The sequence below is a fragment of the Oncorhynchus nerka genome, linkage group LG7 (genome assembly GCF_034236695.1).
Source record: "Oncorhynchus nerka isolate Pitt River linkage group LG7, Oner_Uvic_2.0, whole genome shotgun sequence".
Lineage (NCBI taxonomy): Eukaryota > Metazoa > Chordata > Actinopteri > Salmoniformes > Salmonidae > Oncorhynchus > Oncorhynchus nerka.
The window spans coordinates 55,505,931-55,524,888 of NC_088402.1; the positions used below are offsets into that span (position 1 = coordinate 55,505,931).

The window sequence follows — 18,958 nt, forward strand, 5'->3', positions numbered from 1 at the left end:
GAGTACATCAAAGTCACATCTATGTAGGTTATTTTTTTTATTCATTAAGAATAAAGCAATTTAAAAAAAAGAATCTGATCTTCTAGCGCAGACTGGCAGTTCTATTTGCATATCAGCGTTTTGAGCCTCAGAACCTGTCACTGGTGCAGTTGCTACATGATCAAAAGAAACTCACAACTGGAGTATTAAAACATGCTACAGAACCAGGAGTATTCTGTTTGTTGAGTAAGTAGAAATGAGAAGAGAAAAAAAAACAGCAAAGTCACTCACCTTTCACATTCCCTAAGAGGATGAATTAGACAAGAGAGGCTAAATCAAGTTAAAACTTCCATCCCCTGCCAACTGACAAATGATATATTGGGAGAAAAAAGACAAAAAACCCAAAGCAGGTAGTTTGGGATGGACTTGGGACCAGGGGAGTTTCTGGCATCCACAGTGCACATGCCTTCCAACAGCCAAGAGACAAACAAAACAGATAAATCACGCACAAAGTATTCCACCGTAAACTTGTAGTTCTAACATGTTTCTTCAGCATTAAATATTGTCATGTTATGAGCTGTCCTGTATCTTTGAGAAAATAATGATAATAATAATATCCACTTTCCTGGAATAAAGAATAGCACTATTTAAAACAGGTTCATCTCCAAACTGGATGAGACCAAATTAAAGAATTTTGAAAATATGAGAGTTGTGGTAAGTGAAGAAAACAATTCTTCCACTATAAGTACACTAACCTTTCATTGAACCCATCTAAAACACTTTCTCTATTGAAATGATTAGGAACTTAGTACATTTTCTCAGATCCATAAAACAATATACATGTGGGAAAGACTGTGATAATTTGGGAAACAAGTCAACTAAGAAAAATACAATGTACAAAAGTGTGAGTGCAGGTGCCAACAAACTTTTAACTCCAATTCCCGGGAAGAGACAGAAAATTAGGGAAAATACCAAGAAAAAAAGCAGAATCTTAGACTGACAGTTCACTCTTCTGGACCCAAATAGAGAGCCAAAATAGTCACCTTCTTCCAACATGATGCCAAGACCAACCCTGGCACAGGCCAATAGGATGACCCGAAGAAGGGGCTTCAGAGGTACTTCACACTACTTATTTCAACTTGATCTGAGAGACCATTTTTGTTGTTGTTGTTGTTGATATAGTCTATTCAGAGACCAAGCAATGAATAACATGATCTGGATGTTTAGGGTGTGTTACGCAGGGTGAGGATGGGAGCTGTTGTAGCTGATTGAAGAGGCTGGGAGGGGGGTAGTATTAAATGTTGCACGGTCCAGTCTTGAACATTAGAACTCCTCGTGGTCCTCTGACTCAGCGTCCGGAATGACGAAGCCCTCCTGAAAGCACAGACAGATGGATAAAGAGAGTCGAAATACTCACATTTTGATCTAAACCTGACATGTGTCAAATACTTCTTAAAAAACACTTGCGCAGCGTTTGATTTGCCTGGTAGAGGCACAGATGGAATAGTGCCAAAAGTGCAAACCACACTAAATCAAGCGCACCAGTGTTTTGACATTTATTTGACTCAGATGAATGAGTTTTGAACAGACTGAACCAATCATGCGCGGCCTGATGGAGGGAAACAGCAGTTTGTCCAAGCTGTATGATCGTACTTTAGCATTCCACTTGAGCTACATTACATGCCAATCCACGGATGGAATTTTAGAGGGCATCAGCAGTTGCTTGAACCAAAACACAGGCTTAAAATCTAAGAAAGCTAAAGTTGACCCACGAGGCTCTGCGTGTAACGTTTACTAAACTCACGTCTGTGGCGTAGAGTATATCTACAATCCTCTGCAGTGTGGGGTCGCCCTCGCCTTCCTTCTCTTGGCAGATGAGCTCAATGTTCCTCAGTTTGCCAAAATAGAAGTCCCGCTCCTTCTCCATGTCCTGGATGGTGGACTTCAGTATATTCACCTGGGAGGGAAAGGGCAATAAGCATATCTTGACTTTTGCTACAACTTCAGCCAAACAATATGTGAATACAGCAATTGTTTATTCTAATACATGTCAAGGCACATGAATGGAAGGATGGATGACAGTACTTCCTGGATGAGTTCGGCCCGCTCCTCGTCACCTCCGCCAGCCCCTGGTCTTCGTGCCGAGCTGGGCGCCATTTTGGGTGCCACCTTGGCAACTGCTGCCCGCTGGGGTGCTGAGGGGAACAAGCAACTAATTAGAATGAGATGGGGAGAGGTTGTTATTGACAAGCTCAGTAGATTTCAATATGGAAAGAGTCATCTCTCGACTGCTTACAGCAGTCAGTTTCTCTCAGCGTTTCTATTCTCCCTACAACCCAAAACAATTTGGTTTTCGTTGCTTTCGATTAACAATTTTAGTTCAAAAGGTCTCAAGATGTTGATTTTTGGGGCCTTTGTGCCCTGCCTGGAACATTATCTAGGGGAACCTTCTCCTAAAAAAAAAAAAAATACAATCATGGCACAGGCTGAGCCACCACTCACCAGCATTGAGGATCTTCTTGGGTTTGTTGAGGGCAGACACGGCAGGGCTGGGCATGGTGTCTTGGCCCTGGCGAGCCTCCACAGGGTCGTACTCCTTCCCATCGTAGTTGGCATCAAAGAACTTCTTGAACCACTGCACATACTCAAAGTTGTCCTGGAACTTGCCTTTTATCAACTTGTCAACAGGGATGATCTAGAGAGGAACAAATAACCATGTTAGTGGATTCAACACCACAAAAATGGGTTAGATAAACACTAGTGGATGGCAACGCCAGACAGTTGATTTAGCCTTAACATGCATTGCAGAGGTAACTACCGTTAAATGCTGAATGAATATGGATAGAACACAGACTAGGAGGATCGTCTGAGCCGTTGAATTGCGACTCCACCTTGTCCCTGTACTGGCAATCAAACAAACAAAATGCCAGTTCAGGGAATTCAACGGCTCAGACACTAGACGTATGTGGCAGGATCTACAGGAAATCGCACACACTACAAAAAGAAATCCAGCCACGTCACGGAGACCGACGTCACGCTTCCAGACAAACTAAACACCTTATTTGCCCGCTTTGAGGATAACACTGTGCCACCGTCGCAGCCTGCTAACAAGGACTGCAACCTCCCCCTCTCCTTCGACATGGCTGACATGAGTAAAACATTTAAACTTGTTAACCGTCGCAAGGTTGCTGGCCCAGACGGCATCCCTAGCCACATCCTGAGAGCATGTGCAGACCAGCTGGATGGTGTGTTTACAGACATATTCATATCCACCTAACTGGCCACCCTAGACCCACTTCAATGTGTTTACCGCCCCAATAGGTCCACAGATGATGCAATCGCCATCACACTCCCCTATCCCATCTGGACAAAAGGAATACCTATGTAAGAATGCTGTCCATTGACTACAGCTCAGCATTCAACACCATAGTACCCTCCATGCTCCTCATCAAGCGGGAGGCCCTGGGTCTCAACCCCACCCTGTGCAATTGGGTCCTGGACTTTGACAGGCCGCCCCCAAGTGGTGAAGATAAGAAACAACATCTCCCCTTCGCTGACCCTCAACACTGGGGCCCTACAAGGGTGCGTGCTCAGCCCCCTCCTATACTCCCTGTTCACCCACGACTGCGTGGTCATGCACGCCTTCAACTCAATCATCAAGTTTGCAGATGACACAACAGTAGTGGGCCTTAACACCAACAATGACGAGACAGCCTACAGGGAGGAGGTGAGGGCACTCGGTGTGTGGTTTCAGGAAAACAACCACTCACTCAATGTCAACATAACAAAGGAGATGATTGTGGACTTCAGGAAACAGCAGAGGGAGCATCTCCCTATTGACATCAAAGGGACAGCAGTGGAGAAGGTGGAAAGTTATGTTCCTGGGCGTACACGTCACTAACTGAAATGATCCACACAGACAGTGTGGTGAAGATACAATAGGGCCTCTTCAACCACAGGAGGCTGAAGAAATTTGTCTTGTCACCCAAAACCCTGACAAACTTTTACAAATGCACAATCGAGAGCATCCTGTCAGGCTGTATCACAGCTTGGTACGGCACCTGCACCTCCCTCAACCGCAAGGCTCTCCAGAGGGTGGTGCTGTCTGCACAACACATCACCGGGGGCAAACTACCTGCCCTCCATGACGCTGACAGCACCCGATGTCACAGGAAGGCCAAAAAGATCATCAAGGACATCAACCACCCGAGCCACTGCCGTTTCACACCGTTATCAACCAGAAGGCGAGGTCAGTACAGGTGCATCAAAGATGGGAACGAGAGATCGAAAAACAGCTTCTATCTCAAGGTCATCAGACTGCTAAACAGCAATCACTAACTCAGAGAGGCTGTTGCCTAAATTAAGACCCAATCACTGGCCATTTTAACTTAATAAATGAATAGTCACTTTATACAATGCACTTTAAATAATGCCACTCTAATAATGTTTACATATCTTACATTACTCATATCACATGTATATACTGTGTTTCATACCATCTACTGCACCTTGTCTATGCAGCTCGGCCATCTCTCATACATATACTTACATGTACATATTCTCATTCACCCCTTTAGATTTGTGTGTATTAGGTAGTTGTTGGGGAATTGTTAAATATTACTGCACTGTCGGAACAGAAGCATTTCACTACACTCACATTAACCTCTGCATGTGACAAATAAAATTTGATTTGAGGGACTTCGTCATGACACTTGAAGGGAGAAAATCCAGACTCAATTTTTTGCTCTCCATCTCACACACTCGATTGTGCAGTAGCAGAAGCCAACAAATACGCCATCCAACTACTGGCTGAGAACTAACGACTAACTAACAGAGAGGAGTCTGTATAGGATGCCAACAGTCCCCTCTCTTCTGGCACAGGAAAGTAAATATCAGTGAGCCACAGTAGACAGAGGCCATGCTAGCTCAGCAGGAAACAATTAGCAAGCAGTGCCAGAGAAGTATAAAGCAGGGAACTGTACAGTTTAAAAAACAAAACGGAAGCAAACAGGAAAAAAACGGGGCGGGACCTACCCGAATTTCTCCAATAGAAACTCGTTTGCATTTTCCGTTTGGAGTAAATGGTTTGTGCAAAACGTTTTTCAACAGAATCGCCGTAATGATTACACACACACACACTATGGGCAACTCAGATGTCTAAATCCAAATGAGAAGCCAAAGATTAGGATATTAGGTTTAGAGAACATCTAAGAGACAAGTAGGCCATGTCTTTCGGTTGTATGAATTCCTGTACGCACTTGGTGGTGATATTGAAATGGTTAATATATTGCAAGACAAACACATGGTAAAGACAGGAAGCAAAAAGATTAATAGATACATATACTTCAAAAGCAACCGGTTCAACAGATGAAAAAACAAATATACGTAGCCTGGCAAATAGGTACAGCACTGGATGTGGACTAGAGAAGTGGCATTCAAAGTCACAGTTACGGGGGAACTGCAGTGTGGTCACCAAAATTATTATTTTTAAACTAAGAGAACAGATTATTGTATGGGACAACAAAAAGCAAAATTTACTGAGGAAATTAGTTTATTTTCCTTTTGATAAGAGATTAAAATGCAATGATTTGAAGGTTATTTGTTGATGTAAAAATCAAAATGTATATATTTTATGGTTGTATTATTAGATTTGGGGTGTGGTTTTGGAGAAATTATTGGGGACAAATTGGCTCCCCATTAAATTCTGCTGGGGAAGAAAATGGAGTACCCGCTGAAAAAGTTTGAATACCACTGCTCTACAGCCTAGGCTATGCTGAGAGGGAAAATAGAATAGCCTACTTACTTTGTCAACACCCATTCTTTTGAAGCCAGCTTGCAAGATCTTGTAGTTGTGAATGAATTCGTGCTCTAGTTTTGCAGCAAATTTGACTTTCTTCAAAGGCACACAGCCGGGAAAAAGCATGTCCATGAACTGGCAGTAGGCCGCACCTTTAGAAGACAGACACACCAGGGGTCATCACAAATCCTATTGAACTATTCCTCTTTGATCACACAAAAGGAAATTAGGCTAAACCTTTAGGCTACATCAATTATAGGATTTACTTTCTTTTACTCAAGTATAAGCAATATCTGCCGTATGATGTAAATGCAAGAACAAATGCATTTGTGCCATCCATACCCATCCACTCACCTGAACATAACAGCTCTATCTTGGTAAGGTTGATCTGTAACGATTCATTAATCCATGCAAGCATGTCATGACGACTCAAATTGTCACTGCACACTGAGGTTGAGTAAACGTTCACAGCCATTTTCTGTTGAAGCACAATGGAGAGATTTGTTTTCAAGTGTATGTCACGTTAGAAAAAGCACAAAGCACAAAGTTACTAGCTAGTAATCATGTCAGCGGCACAACAGGTGCCACCTAGCACTGGTTCAGTGGGGGACCATTCCTGAAATGAGGAGAAACGATCATTTCAGTTTTGCCTAATAAAATCAATACTACTAGCTAGAGATTGTACCGTTTCTGACCTGTCTTGCATGCCAGATACCGTTAGTTAGCTAGGTAGGCTTGAAAAGGCTAACAACAGTAGTCAGCTAACCAGCTAACACCAAGGTAATCAGAGCCAGCATTAGCTTACTAGCTAGTTATAACACCACCAGCAAGCCTGCTAGTATGAGCTAAATAGCTAGCAAGGTAGCTAAGTTACTACATGGCTTTTGAACTAGCAAACGTTACTGTATCAACTTAGCGGACGTTTGAATATTAGACATGCTAGCTAGTTATATTTAAATAGTTAGCTAACTAGTGAGTAAACTAACGTTAGCTAGTTAGACAACTGTCAGATGACTTATACTGGATGGCTAGCTACCAACATGTCCCCTGCCCAACTCAGAAGGCTAGCGTGCTACAGCTAGACTTCCAACGACAGACGCATTCAAGCCTCCCCGGCCTCTGCGCCCCCGCCTAGGCATCAAATATACAGCTAGCTAGCTAAATGCAAAATGGCAAACAAAATACTTACCTTGTTTTGGAATGGCTTTAAGAACTCTAGGTGTTGCTAATATATTAATTCAACGTAAACTGTTTCTCATATAAATACAGACGTCAATGTTTGCTACTCTTTTCTTCTCCTGGTAGCCAGTTCCGAGTTCAATAATGCCGGCGACAGCGGGTTGATTCCTTTCAGCGCGACTGCGTGCGTAGAGATGGGGAGCAGCTTGGTCGGTGCTATCTGGAATCCTTGGGACGTCCTTACCACATCGAAGTAGACATTTAAAATGGTAGGGACGTCCCAAGGATTCTAAATAGCACTGATCGGAGCAGCTTGGGCGAGGCTAGACCTACAGTCATTGAGCTAGAACAGGGTTTCACAAACTCGGTGCACGTTTTTTTTTTTTGCCCTAGCACTACACAGCTACAACGCTGGGCTAGACTAACGCTTTCTGTATCAACCCACCTTTATATATTATTATTACTACAGGCAACATACTCATTTGAAACACTGGCATCCAGGACCTCTATAACAGGCTGTGTCAGAGGAAGGCCCTAAAGATTCTCAAAGCCTCCAGCCACCCATGTTATAGACTGTTCTCCCTCCTACCGATCTGCATGGCAAACAGGAACCAAGTCTCGAACCAATAGGACACTGAACAGCTTCTAACCCCAAGCCACAAAACTGCTAAATAGTTAACCAAGTAGCTACCTGGACTATCTGCATTGACCCCAACCCCCGCCCCCCTTGCACTAACTATTTTGACTCATGCTGCTGCTGCTTATTATTTACCCTGTTACCTAGTCATTTTATCCTTACCTATATGTACATATCTACCTCAATTACCTCATACCCCTGTACATCAACTCAGCACTGGTACCCTGTGTATAGCCAAGTTATCATTACTCATTGTGTCATTTATTCCTCATGATATTATTTTTTATTTTTCTCTCTGATTTGTTGGTTAGTGCCTGTGAGTAAGTATTTCACTGTTAGTCTACACCTGTTGTTTATGAAGTATGTGACAAATATGATTTGAAACGCTTACTTTACATCATTTCTTTACACTTTACACCGGTGGCACAGAGTTTGACAGTGGTCTAATTCTACTTTATGTTGGGAAAGGCATGCATGCTTCCCTCCAAACCTTGAACTGCTAAAGTTGTATCTCAAATGTACTATCACCGTGACTTCATCCCTTTCAACCCTTTATTCTCCTATTTGGTTGTAAAAGTAGTCACCAAAGGCTCCTTTGTGCTATGAAAGGGACATTTCATCTGAATGGCCTCTTTTCACGAGACATGACCCTACACATTCACAATGCAATATATGCACGCATGCACAAAACGAGAGAGAGAAGAGCAAGAGAAACACACACATGAGATAATCATCTACATGGACATTGGGGCATTTCCAGTGAAGACATTCCATTTGGAGCTCATTATGATAAAAGAACAGTGGTTGTTCCCAGTGCTGCACGGCTCGCTGCTTTGAGGTAGGCCTGGCTCAAATGTGAATATTTTACCCAAAGATCTTGTGGGCAAGTATAGTAGTTTAGCTTTTAAAAATATAAATGCAACATGTAAAGTGTTGGTCCCATATTTCATGAGCTGAAATAAAATATCCCAGAAATGATCTATACTCACAAAAAGCTTATTTCTCTAAAATGTTGGCATATCAAGAAGCTGTTTAAACAGCATGATCATTACACAGGTGCACCTTGTACTGGGGACAATAAAAGGCAACTATAATGTGCAATTTTGTCATACAACACAGTCACAGATGTCTCAAGTTGTGAGGGTGTGTGCAATTGGCATGCTGCCTGCAGTAATGTCAGAGCTGTTGCCAGAGAATTTAATGTTCATTTTTCGACCATAAGCCATCATTTTAGAGAATTTGGCAGAACGTCTAACAGGCCTCAACTGCAGATCACGTGTATGGCGTCGTGTGGGTGAGCGGTTTGCTGATTCCAACGTTGTGAACAGAGTGCCCCATGGTGGCGGTGGCGTTACGGTATGGGCAGGCATAAGCTATGGACAACAAACACAATTTCATTTTATCGATGGCAATTTGAATGCACAGAGATATCATGACGAGATCCTGAGGCCCAATGTCGTGCCAATCATGTTTCAGCATGATAATGGACGTAGGCATCAGTACATAATTCCTGAATGCTGAATATGTCCCATTTCTTCCAAGGCCTGAATAGTATGTCACCCATTGAGCATGTTTGGGATGCTCTGGATCAATCTGTATGACGGCGTGTTCCAGTTCATGCCAATATCCAGCACAGCCATTGAAGAGGAAAGTGACAACATTCCACTGGCCACAAGCCACGATCAACTCTATGTGAAGGAGATGTGTCGTGCTGCATGAGGCAAATGGTGGTCGCACCAGATACTGACTGGTTTTCTGATCCACACCCCTACCTTCTTTTTAAAGGTATCTGTGACCAACATATGCATATCTGTATTCCTAGGCATGTGAAATCCATAGATTAGGGCCTAATTAATTAATTAAAATGAACTGACTTCCTTATATGAACTGTAACTCAGTAAAATATTTTAAATTGTTTCATGTTGAGTTTATATTTTTCTTCAGTATATATGAATTATTATAAGAATATATTTGGAATAATACATTTATATCACAAAGTTGCCATTTGTGGAATCACCCAATGCAATTGATTTATGTTACCATAAAATACAGCCATGGCATAAAAAATAAATACAAATATTTGTATTCATCATTTCAATTAACAAAATAGGACATATAGTTTAACGACATAGCATAGATTTTGTGAATTACACATGATTCTGTCAAAATCCTTCTTTCACACAATCAAGGAAACATTTAAAAACACTCAATAGTTGTCCAAATTATTTACGTTATTATCATACAATAACAATTTCAGTTCTATTTACAAAGATATACAGTGCATTCGGTAAGTATTCGGACCCCTTGACTTTTTCCACATTTTGTTACGTTACAGCCTTATTCTAAAATGTATTAAATCCCCCCCCCCCCCCCCCATCAATCTACACCCCTACCCCATAATGACAAAGCAAAAAGCAGTTTTTCAGATATTTTTCAAATTTATAAAAAAAATATAAAACATAATTATCACATTTACATAAGTATTCAGACCCTTACAGCGATTACAGTCTTGAGTCTTCTTGGGTATGACACTACAAGCATGACACCTGTATTTGGGGAGTTTCTCCCATTCTTCTCTGCAGATCCTCCCAAGCTCTGTCAGGCTGGATGGGAAGCGTCGCTGCACAGCTATTTTCAGGTACCTTCAGACCATTTCTAAGTTTGGGATCCACAACAAATTTCCGGAGTAGCAGGTAAATCATATAGTCGTAGGTCGCATAATGTGAGTGGGCGAAAGACGTGCAATTATGGGTCTGGCGCTCTCCTGATCTGCACCTTAGGTCCAAATAATTTTTTTGACATGACAGATATTTTTGTCGTATCTTGTATAGTGAGCGGTGTGCTACAATGCGACTTCTGCAACTTGGGCTTCGTTGCTCGGCTACAGCCACAAAGAAGAATGGGCAATGATGACAATTCTTAAAACCACGGTCGATACGACACATCTGGAAATCGTGGGACAGGGAGGGGTCTAGGCAGGTTGCAATGTGAGTAAACTCGTGTAATGTGAGCACACCGGTCACAGACTTCAGGATGACAAGTTTATGCAGACAATTCCCATAATGGGAGTACTCCCAAAATGTCAAGATTTTTGTCGTTGTCTAATGTATGTCAAGTTTAAGCATCCTTGCTGAACCCAACTGTAACTCCAGGGGATTACACCACAAAGGGCCAGCCATTGACCTCTCCCCCACCTCTGTTGCTGAGGAACTAGATGTGCTTGGGGAAGCCGAAGATCCTTGAAGTGACAGGCAGAAGAGAAGAGAAAATTGTTCAAGAGTGACTGCACTTCCTGATTAGGCCTCGTCCATGACTGAAGCCAAACAAGAGTTGTCTTAGGGTGAGGTTTGATGTGGGTGTGTTATGTTCATATATTGTACCTTGTTCTTTGTCACCGTAGCAAGCAACAACATAGCCACTTCCTCAAAATAGTCACTTCCTGAAAATATCAATCAAGAAATCTCTCATTAATTTCGATGTTTTTGCAGAAGAGGTGTTAGTCATGCAATTCTAGCTAAGGTTTTTGGTGTAGTATTTCTCAGGTAAAAACATGTGCATGAAAAACTTGTCAGTGCACTGCATGCAGCCTATCGAGTCAGGAAAGTCTGTCTGCGTGCTCAGGACTGATTTCTGAGAACAATATCATATCTACAGCGTCGTCATCTGCAAGCTGTCAAACTATCGTAAATAAAGTATAAGCTGTTTATCAGTGCCCAAAATCACTTGCTCGCTAGCTAAGATCCAACTCTGTGTTTGTCAATGATGCTTACAAGTAGTAGCTAGCAGGCACATCGAGCAGCCAGACCACAATTAGCTTATCAGGTCACTGGTGAATGGTGACGTGTGTGCTGCAGTGCCATTTAGTTTTTTACAACCTATCAACAGAGTATGTGTCTGTCTAGCAGTGTTTCACAAGGAATCATGTTACAAAACAGGTTGTGGGGCACATAAGATGCTCACGAATGTGTTTTGCAATATTGACACGTTGCAGTTGGGATAAAAGTGGGCTTTGATCATCTCAATTCTAATTTTGCCCAATAAAATGGCAGACTGGAGTGATTGACACGATCAAACATATCAGCAAATGGCCACTCCATAAAGGGCTTAGGGCCAAGGGTTATTTCAACATAACGTTGGCGACATGTTGTCTTATGTAAGCAAGTCTTAGGCTCTGTGTAATGTGCAGGTTTTGTCTCACTGTCTGGAGGTTTTGGCTGCTCTGATTGGATAGAGTGCACGCAGCACAGATGCTTCTCCGGTGTTAGTGGGCACTGGGCAAGTGGCCATATTCATAATCCATAACCAACCTCCAGTAAGTCGTGACTAACTCATTTACAAAACTCTGCTTTGGACAAAACTTCATGACCAAAATTATCCTATTTACACTTTGTAGTCAATTTTGACACTACACTCTAGATCTTAAGTGTTCTTCAGCTGTCCCAATAAGAGAACTCTTTTGAAGAACCTATTTTGGCTTCAGGTAGAACCCTTTTCACAGAGGGGTCTACATGGAACCAAAAAGGGTTCTCCTATGGGGACAGCCGATGAACCCTTTTGGAGAAAAAAAAGTCAGAGTGTAGAATTAATGTTTCTGACTCGTATCGATGCAACATAGGCCGTTCAAAACCAGAGAAATTGGTTCTAAGGGGCAGTTGACCTTTCATTTAAACTGAATTTCAAGAAATAAATGTGAGTATAAATGAAATGCTAAATTTCAAAATGCCTCCTTCTCCAGCACTGTGATCCACATGTTGTCATCCACGCCTTTCTCGGATACTGGGAGCTTGACCACATCTTTGTTCTGCTTGAGAGAGTTCGAGTTGGTGGGGATTGTCCTCACTTTTCTGAACTGTGCAATAGAATACAAACGAAACAAAGGAAAACAAGAACGTAAGACACCAGGAAATGCTTGGAAACAGACAGCTACAGGTTCCAATGAAAGAGGGTTAGAATACAGTGGCTTGCGAAAGTATTCACCCCCTTGGCATTTTTCCTATTTTGTTACCTTACAACCTGGAATTAAAATATATTTTTGGGGGGGTGTGTATCATTTGATTTACACAACATGCCTACCACTTTGAAGATGAAAAATATTTTTTATTGTGAAGCAAAAAAGAAATAAGACAAAAAGACAGAAAACTTGAACGTGCATAACTATTCACCCCCCCCCCCTCCCAAGTCAATAGTTTGTAGAGCCACCTTTTGCAGCAATTACAGCTGCAAGTCTCTTGGGGTATGTCTCTACAAGCTTGGCACATCTAGCCACTGGGATTTATTTTGATTATTTAATGCAAAACTGTTCCACCTCCTTTAAGTTGGATGGGTTCCGCTGGTGTACAGCAATCTTTAAGTCATACCACAGATTCTCAATTGGATTGAGGTCTGGGCTTTGACTAGGCCATTCCAAGACATTTAAATGTTTCCCCTTAAACCACTCGAGTGTTGCTTAACAGTATGCTTAGGGCCATTGTCCTGCCGGAAGGTGAACCTCTGTCCCAGTCTCAAATCCCTGGAAGACTGAAATAGGTCTCCCTCAAGAATATCCCTGTATTTAGCGCCATCCATCAATCCTTCACTTTTGACCAGTTTCCCAGTCCCTGCCGATGAAAAACATGCTGTCACCACCATGCTTCACTGTTGGGATGGGGTTCTCGGGGTGATGAGAGGTGTTGGGTTTGCGCCAGACATAGCGTTTTCCTTGTTGGCCAAAAAGCTACATTTTAGTCTCATCTGACCAGAGTACATTCTTCCATATGTTTGGGGAGTCTCCCACATGCCTTTTGGCGAACACTAAACGTGCTTGCTTATTTTTTAAATTCAAGCAATGGATCTTTTCTGGCCACTCTTCCGTACAGCCCAGCTCTGTGGAGTGTACGGCTTAAAGTGGTCCTATGGACAGATACTCCAATCTCCGCTGTGGAGCTTTGCAGCTCCTTCAGGGTTATCTTTGGTCTCTTTCTTGCCTCTCTGATTAATGCCCTCCTTGCATTGTAGAATTAAAACATATAAATTAGTATCATTTTTTTCTGGAAAATCAGGACAACACAGAGTTGAATTGTAGAATCAGAATAGAGGAATTCCGGCACTGCAGCTAACCTGTGCCAGTCCCATCAAACAGTGAGTGAACCTTGATTGGTCGACGCAGGTTGTCAGGGATGGACGGGCATACCTGGTGGAGCACCTAGAGAGAGCAAAGGTCAAACTCTCTCATTCGGTTATTGACCAATAACAGCAGTACCAGATTGTAAATTAATATTACTAATACGACAAATCAAAACAGAGAGCATTCCACGCTAAGGTTGTGCTACAAGAAAATATGGATTAAGGGGCCACTCACAAACTGAAAGGCACTATCATTTGCAAAAAACTCCTGGACATGGATGCTCCAGTCCAGACGGGGTTCCAGGGCACCGTGCATGGTGTGGTCGGCACAGGTAGCAGGTCCATGGATCCACCTCCTTCAGAGAGTCGAAGGTACCTGGACCAACCAAGATGTTTAGGCAGTCCAAACAGGTGGAGCTGTGGAGAAGAAACATGTTCGAACATGACCCATGTCTGGAAGGTTCAGAGTAGACAATGGCATAGGGAGCATTGGAGGCTGGTGGAGGGAGAAATGGGGAGGACGGTCCCTCCTACCACTAGCCTCCATTGGAGTGAGAGAGTAAGTAGCAAAGACTGCTGACCTCCCGGCCAGCACAACACACTGTACAGTATGACTGGTAGCCTTCACTGAGTCTCAGTGAAATTATCCTTTAGGGAAGAGTAGTAACTAAGCGTTATAACTTCCCATAAAAAGATTGAGAAATTGGCACAACTACGGTAGAGACGTGAACATCTGAAAATTGGAGGCAACACACACACGATACATTTTGTATAACATATATGTTTTTTGGAACCTCTGTGACCAGTACTACATGGTAAAATGTTTGGCTTTACCTTGCATTAAAGGCAAAGGCTTCCTTCAAATAGTGGATGGACAATCTCTACATCGTCAGTCATACAGCACATGCAGAAAGCTTTGGAAGATAGAAAATAAAGTAGTGAGTGATTCATCAGTGAACAAAACAATGAATGAGCCGGACTTCCAACACAATACTATTATTTAATACAAGGACGAGGCTGCAGATCCGCCTTTTCTGGACCTTTTCTCCCAACAGCTAAATGTCCTGAAGCTTCTGCACATCTGCAGTCTGCTCGACTCATAGACAACCCCTCACCCTTGTGCATTTCTCACTGTCAATCGAGAATGACAATTCTTCAAGTTTTCCCGGTGAATCGTCCATGTAGCATCTGCATGCCCGTCTATTTGATCTCAAACCAGTGACATGGGATATGCATTTAGATCTTCTTGAGTTATAGGCTACAGTTTCGAAATAGTGTTGTTTTAAAAAAAAAAAATGTATTGTGAGCGAATTTCAGAGCAGATGGTGTTAACGTGGTAGCGTAGCCAACATGGGTTTTGTTTCAATCAAAGCTCTTGACTTTTGGCCACATGAGAGAAGAATGTGACCATTTGATCGCAATCTCCCCAAAATCTCATAAGAAATGTGTTGGAGTTTCTTGACTTAATCTGGAGGCGAAAGAAAACACACACCTGTTGAGGCAGAGGTGCTGGCAAGCGGAGTAGAACACATGGGGAAAGAAAAGGAGAGCTGCACACTCTAGGAGCTAAGATGCAATAATTGAGTAACCTAATATTCAAAGTTTCAACAGACAAGCTATCTTCATCCTGGTATAACCACAAACACTGTCAAAGGAGACACAGGAGTCAGTAATCATGGCTGGGTGTGGCCTGATATCATTGGTTAATTCTCAGATATAAAAATAACATTGAATAGATCCAATTTGGCTACATAGGCCTACAAACATTTACAATGAATAGCAAAATCACAATGTCTTCAGATCAAAGTCTACATTGAGACCGAAGGGCACAAGGGGCTTTAAATGAAAGATCCAGACAGCATCTCGTTTTAACAATAAATTGTCGATGCCGATATACCCACATACTTTTTTACCACAAGGACAAGTTATAAGATAAATAACTGCCTTAGTGGAGCACGTGATAACACCTTTGATTGGGATCTGTTTCCCTGTTTGGGGTTGTTTGAAGGATCTACATTTGTAAGAGCTCTGAGATTTCTGCCCCGCGAGAATACGACCAAGGGAGAATCGGAAAACACATTACCGATACTGTTATCGGATCTTGTTTGTGAACGATTTCCTTCATTGGTTCAGAGCATTTTGAATAGCGGGTAGTTATTGACAGATGTTTCGGTTAGATTTTTTTCAATGACAGTATTAATCTTACATTTATTGTACCCCCTCTCCTTGAATTTTCTTTGCGTCTAAACCATATTTCTGTCGAAATCTGATTTGTTTTTTGCAAATTATTTTTATTTGACAGAATTGGCTGTAGGGAAACTGTTTTTCAAGGGAAGCTGGTGACAACTATCAGCCCTCAACAAATTGTTACGATCAGTAGGTTACCTGTAAAGATCAGTGTATAGAACATTATCCTCACACAAAATCAGAAGATCAAGGAAACTGATTTGATGTGTGTCAGATTGCATAATAAATCTCAGGTGGTCAGAACGAGAGTTAAGAAAAGCATGGAACGCCTGGAGCTGTTTTGCATCACCCCTCCATAGAACCAAAATATCATCAATGTACCGTTTCCAAATAATTATGTTAGGCAAGAAAACATTTTTGATAGGATTGAGAATTGACTGTTTCTCCATGTAACCCACATACAAATTAGCATAGTTAGGAGCCATAGGGGATCCCATAGCAGTACCCTTCGTCTGAATAAAGTAATAATTAAGAAACATGAAATAGTTGTGTGTGAGTACTATTTCAGCCAATAATGCATGCACTGGGAAGGTAATTTATTAGGGTCACGTTGCAGAAGAAAATGTTCCATGGCTTCAATACCGACCTCGTGTGGAATATGTGTGTATAACGACTCAACATAAAAAGTAATAACAAAGTATTATCAGGGAGAGGATCAAGATATTCAATAATAGAGATCATACTGCTGCTGTCCTTTACAGAGGGGAGCTGTTCTGAGATCATACTGCTGCTGTCCTTTACAGAGGGGAGCTGTTCTGAGATCATACTGCTGCTGTCCTTTACAGAGGGGAGCTGTTCTGAGATCATACTGCTGCTGTCCTTTACAGAGGGGAGCTGTTCTGCGACTGGTCTAATAAAAAAGTAAACAAAAGTCTATAATGCCCATCAAGCATTTCACAACACTCGCAATAACATCAACTAACCATGTGTATGTGACCAATCCAATTTGATTTGATACAATAGGGCGCCCTGGAGGTTTTGTACCATTCTTGTGTAATTTCTGCAAAGTATATAATGTGGTAATTTTAGGGTGTTGAATTGGCAAAAAGTCGTGTTCTTTTTTGGTAATCTGACCAGAATTTAAACACCCATCTAGGACAGGAAAGATTGTGTTCTGAAATTGGGAAGTGGGGTAGCTTTGGAGTTTCTTGTAAAAGGTGTTGTCAAGCAGTTGTCTATGACACTCATTTACATGAACTATCCAATCCATGGGTACAACTGACCCACCCTTATCACCAGGACAGGTAAGGACTGACATATCGGAATGTAAATCAAGCAAAGTTTATATTTCATCCTTAGGTAAATTATAGAAAGATATGTACTCCTGTTTGTACTTAAGGAGATTACTAACATATTTCTCAATAGAGAGATTGCGATGTATATATACAGTTCCAGTCGGAAGTTTACATACACTTAGGTTGGAGTCATTAAAACTAGTTTTTCAACCACTCCATAAATTTCTTGTTAACAAACTATAGTTTTGGCAAGTCGGTTAGGACATCTACTTTCTGCATGAGACAAGTCATTTTTCCAACAATTGTTCAGACAGATTATTTCACTTATAATTCACTGTTTCACAATTCTAATTGGTCATAAGTTTACATACAGTAAATTGACTGTGCCTTTAAACAGCTTGGAAAATTCCAGAAAATTATGTCATGGCTTTAGAAGCTTCTGATAGGCTAATTTACATAATTTGAGTCAATTGGAGGTGTACCTGTGGATGTATTTCATGGCCTACCTTCAAACTCAGTGCCTCTTTGCTTGACATCATGAGAAAATCAAAAGAAATCAGCCAAGACTTCAAAAAATAAATTGTAGACCTCCACAAGTCTGGTTCATCATTGGGAGCAAATTCCAAACGCCTGAAGGTACCATGTTCATCTGTACAAACAATAGTACGCAAGTATAAACACCATGGGACCATGCAGCCGTCATACTGCTGAGGAAGGAGACGCGTTCTGTCTCCTAAAGATGAACGTACTTTGGTGCGAAAAGTGCAAATCAATTCCAGAACAGCAAAGGACCTTGTGAAGATGCTGGAGGAAACAGGTACAAAAATATCTATATCCACAGAGTCCTATATTGACATAACCTGAAAGGCTGCTCAGCAAGGAAGAAGCCACTGCTTCAAAACCGCCATAAAAAAGCCTGCAAACTACTGTTTGCAGCTGCACATGGGGACAAAGATTGTACTTTTTGGAGAAATGTCCTCTGGTCTGATGAAACAAAAATAGAACTGTTTGGCCATAATGACCATCGTTATGTTTAGAGGAAAAAGGGGGACGCTTGCAAGCCAAAGAACACCATCCCAACCGTGAAGCATGGGGGTGGCAGCATCATGTTGTGGGGCTGCTTTGCTGCAGGAGGGACTGGTGCACTTCACAAAATAGATGGCATCATGAGAATGGAAAATGGTGTGGATATAATGAAGCAACATCTCAAGACATCAGTCAGGAAGTTAAAGCTTGGTCGTAAATGGGTCTTCCAAATGGACAATGACCTCAAGCATACTTCCAAAGTTGTGGCAAAATGGCTTAAGGACAACAAAGTCAAGGTATTGGAGTGGCCATCACAAACCCTGACCTCAATCCTATAGAAATGTCTGCATAAATTATGTGGGCAGAACTGAAAAAGCGTGTGCGAGCAAGGAGGCCTACAAACCTGACTCTGCTAGGAGGAATGGGCCAAAATTCACCCAACTTATTGTGAGAAGCTTGTGGAAGGCTACCCGAAGCGTTTGACCCAAGTTAAACAATTTAAAGGCAATGCTAGCAAATACTAATTGAGTGTATGTAAACTGCTAAGTAAGTCATTCCCTCTACTATTATTCTGACATTTCACATTCTTAAAATAAAGTGGTGTTCCTAACTGACCTTTTTATTTGTGAAAAACAAGTTTAAATGTATTTTGCTAAGGTGTATGTAAACTTCCGACTTCAACTGTATATATATATAAAAAGTTCTATATATAAAAAGTTCTATATATATATATATATATATACACTTTCTTACATT

General features: G+C 41.7%; 1 protein-coding gene across 1 annotated transcript; it reads right to left on the bottom strand.

The window, feature by feature from the left end:
* Positions 1-20: 20 nt before the first annotated feature.
* Positions 21-7,517, bottom strand: LOC115131990 (microtubule-associated protein RP/EB family member 1-like). Its single transcript, XM_029664134.2, has 7 exons — positions 6,966-7,517; positions 6,131-6,254; positions 5,783-5,928; positions 2,482-2,674; positions 2,065-2,174; positions 1,784-1,936; positions 21-1,353 (listed from the first exon to the last, which is right to left on the bottom strand). Exons 2-7 carry the CDS (start codon positions 6,249-6,251, stop codon positions 1,303-1,305), a joined length of 774 nt encoding a protein of 257 aa, XP_029519994.1. The 5' UTR covers positions 6,252-6,254; positions 6,966-7,517; the 3' UTR covers positions 21-1,302.
* Positions 7,518-18,958: the final 11,441 nt, after the last annotated feature.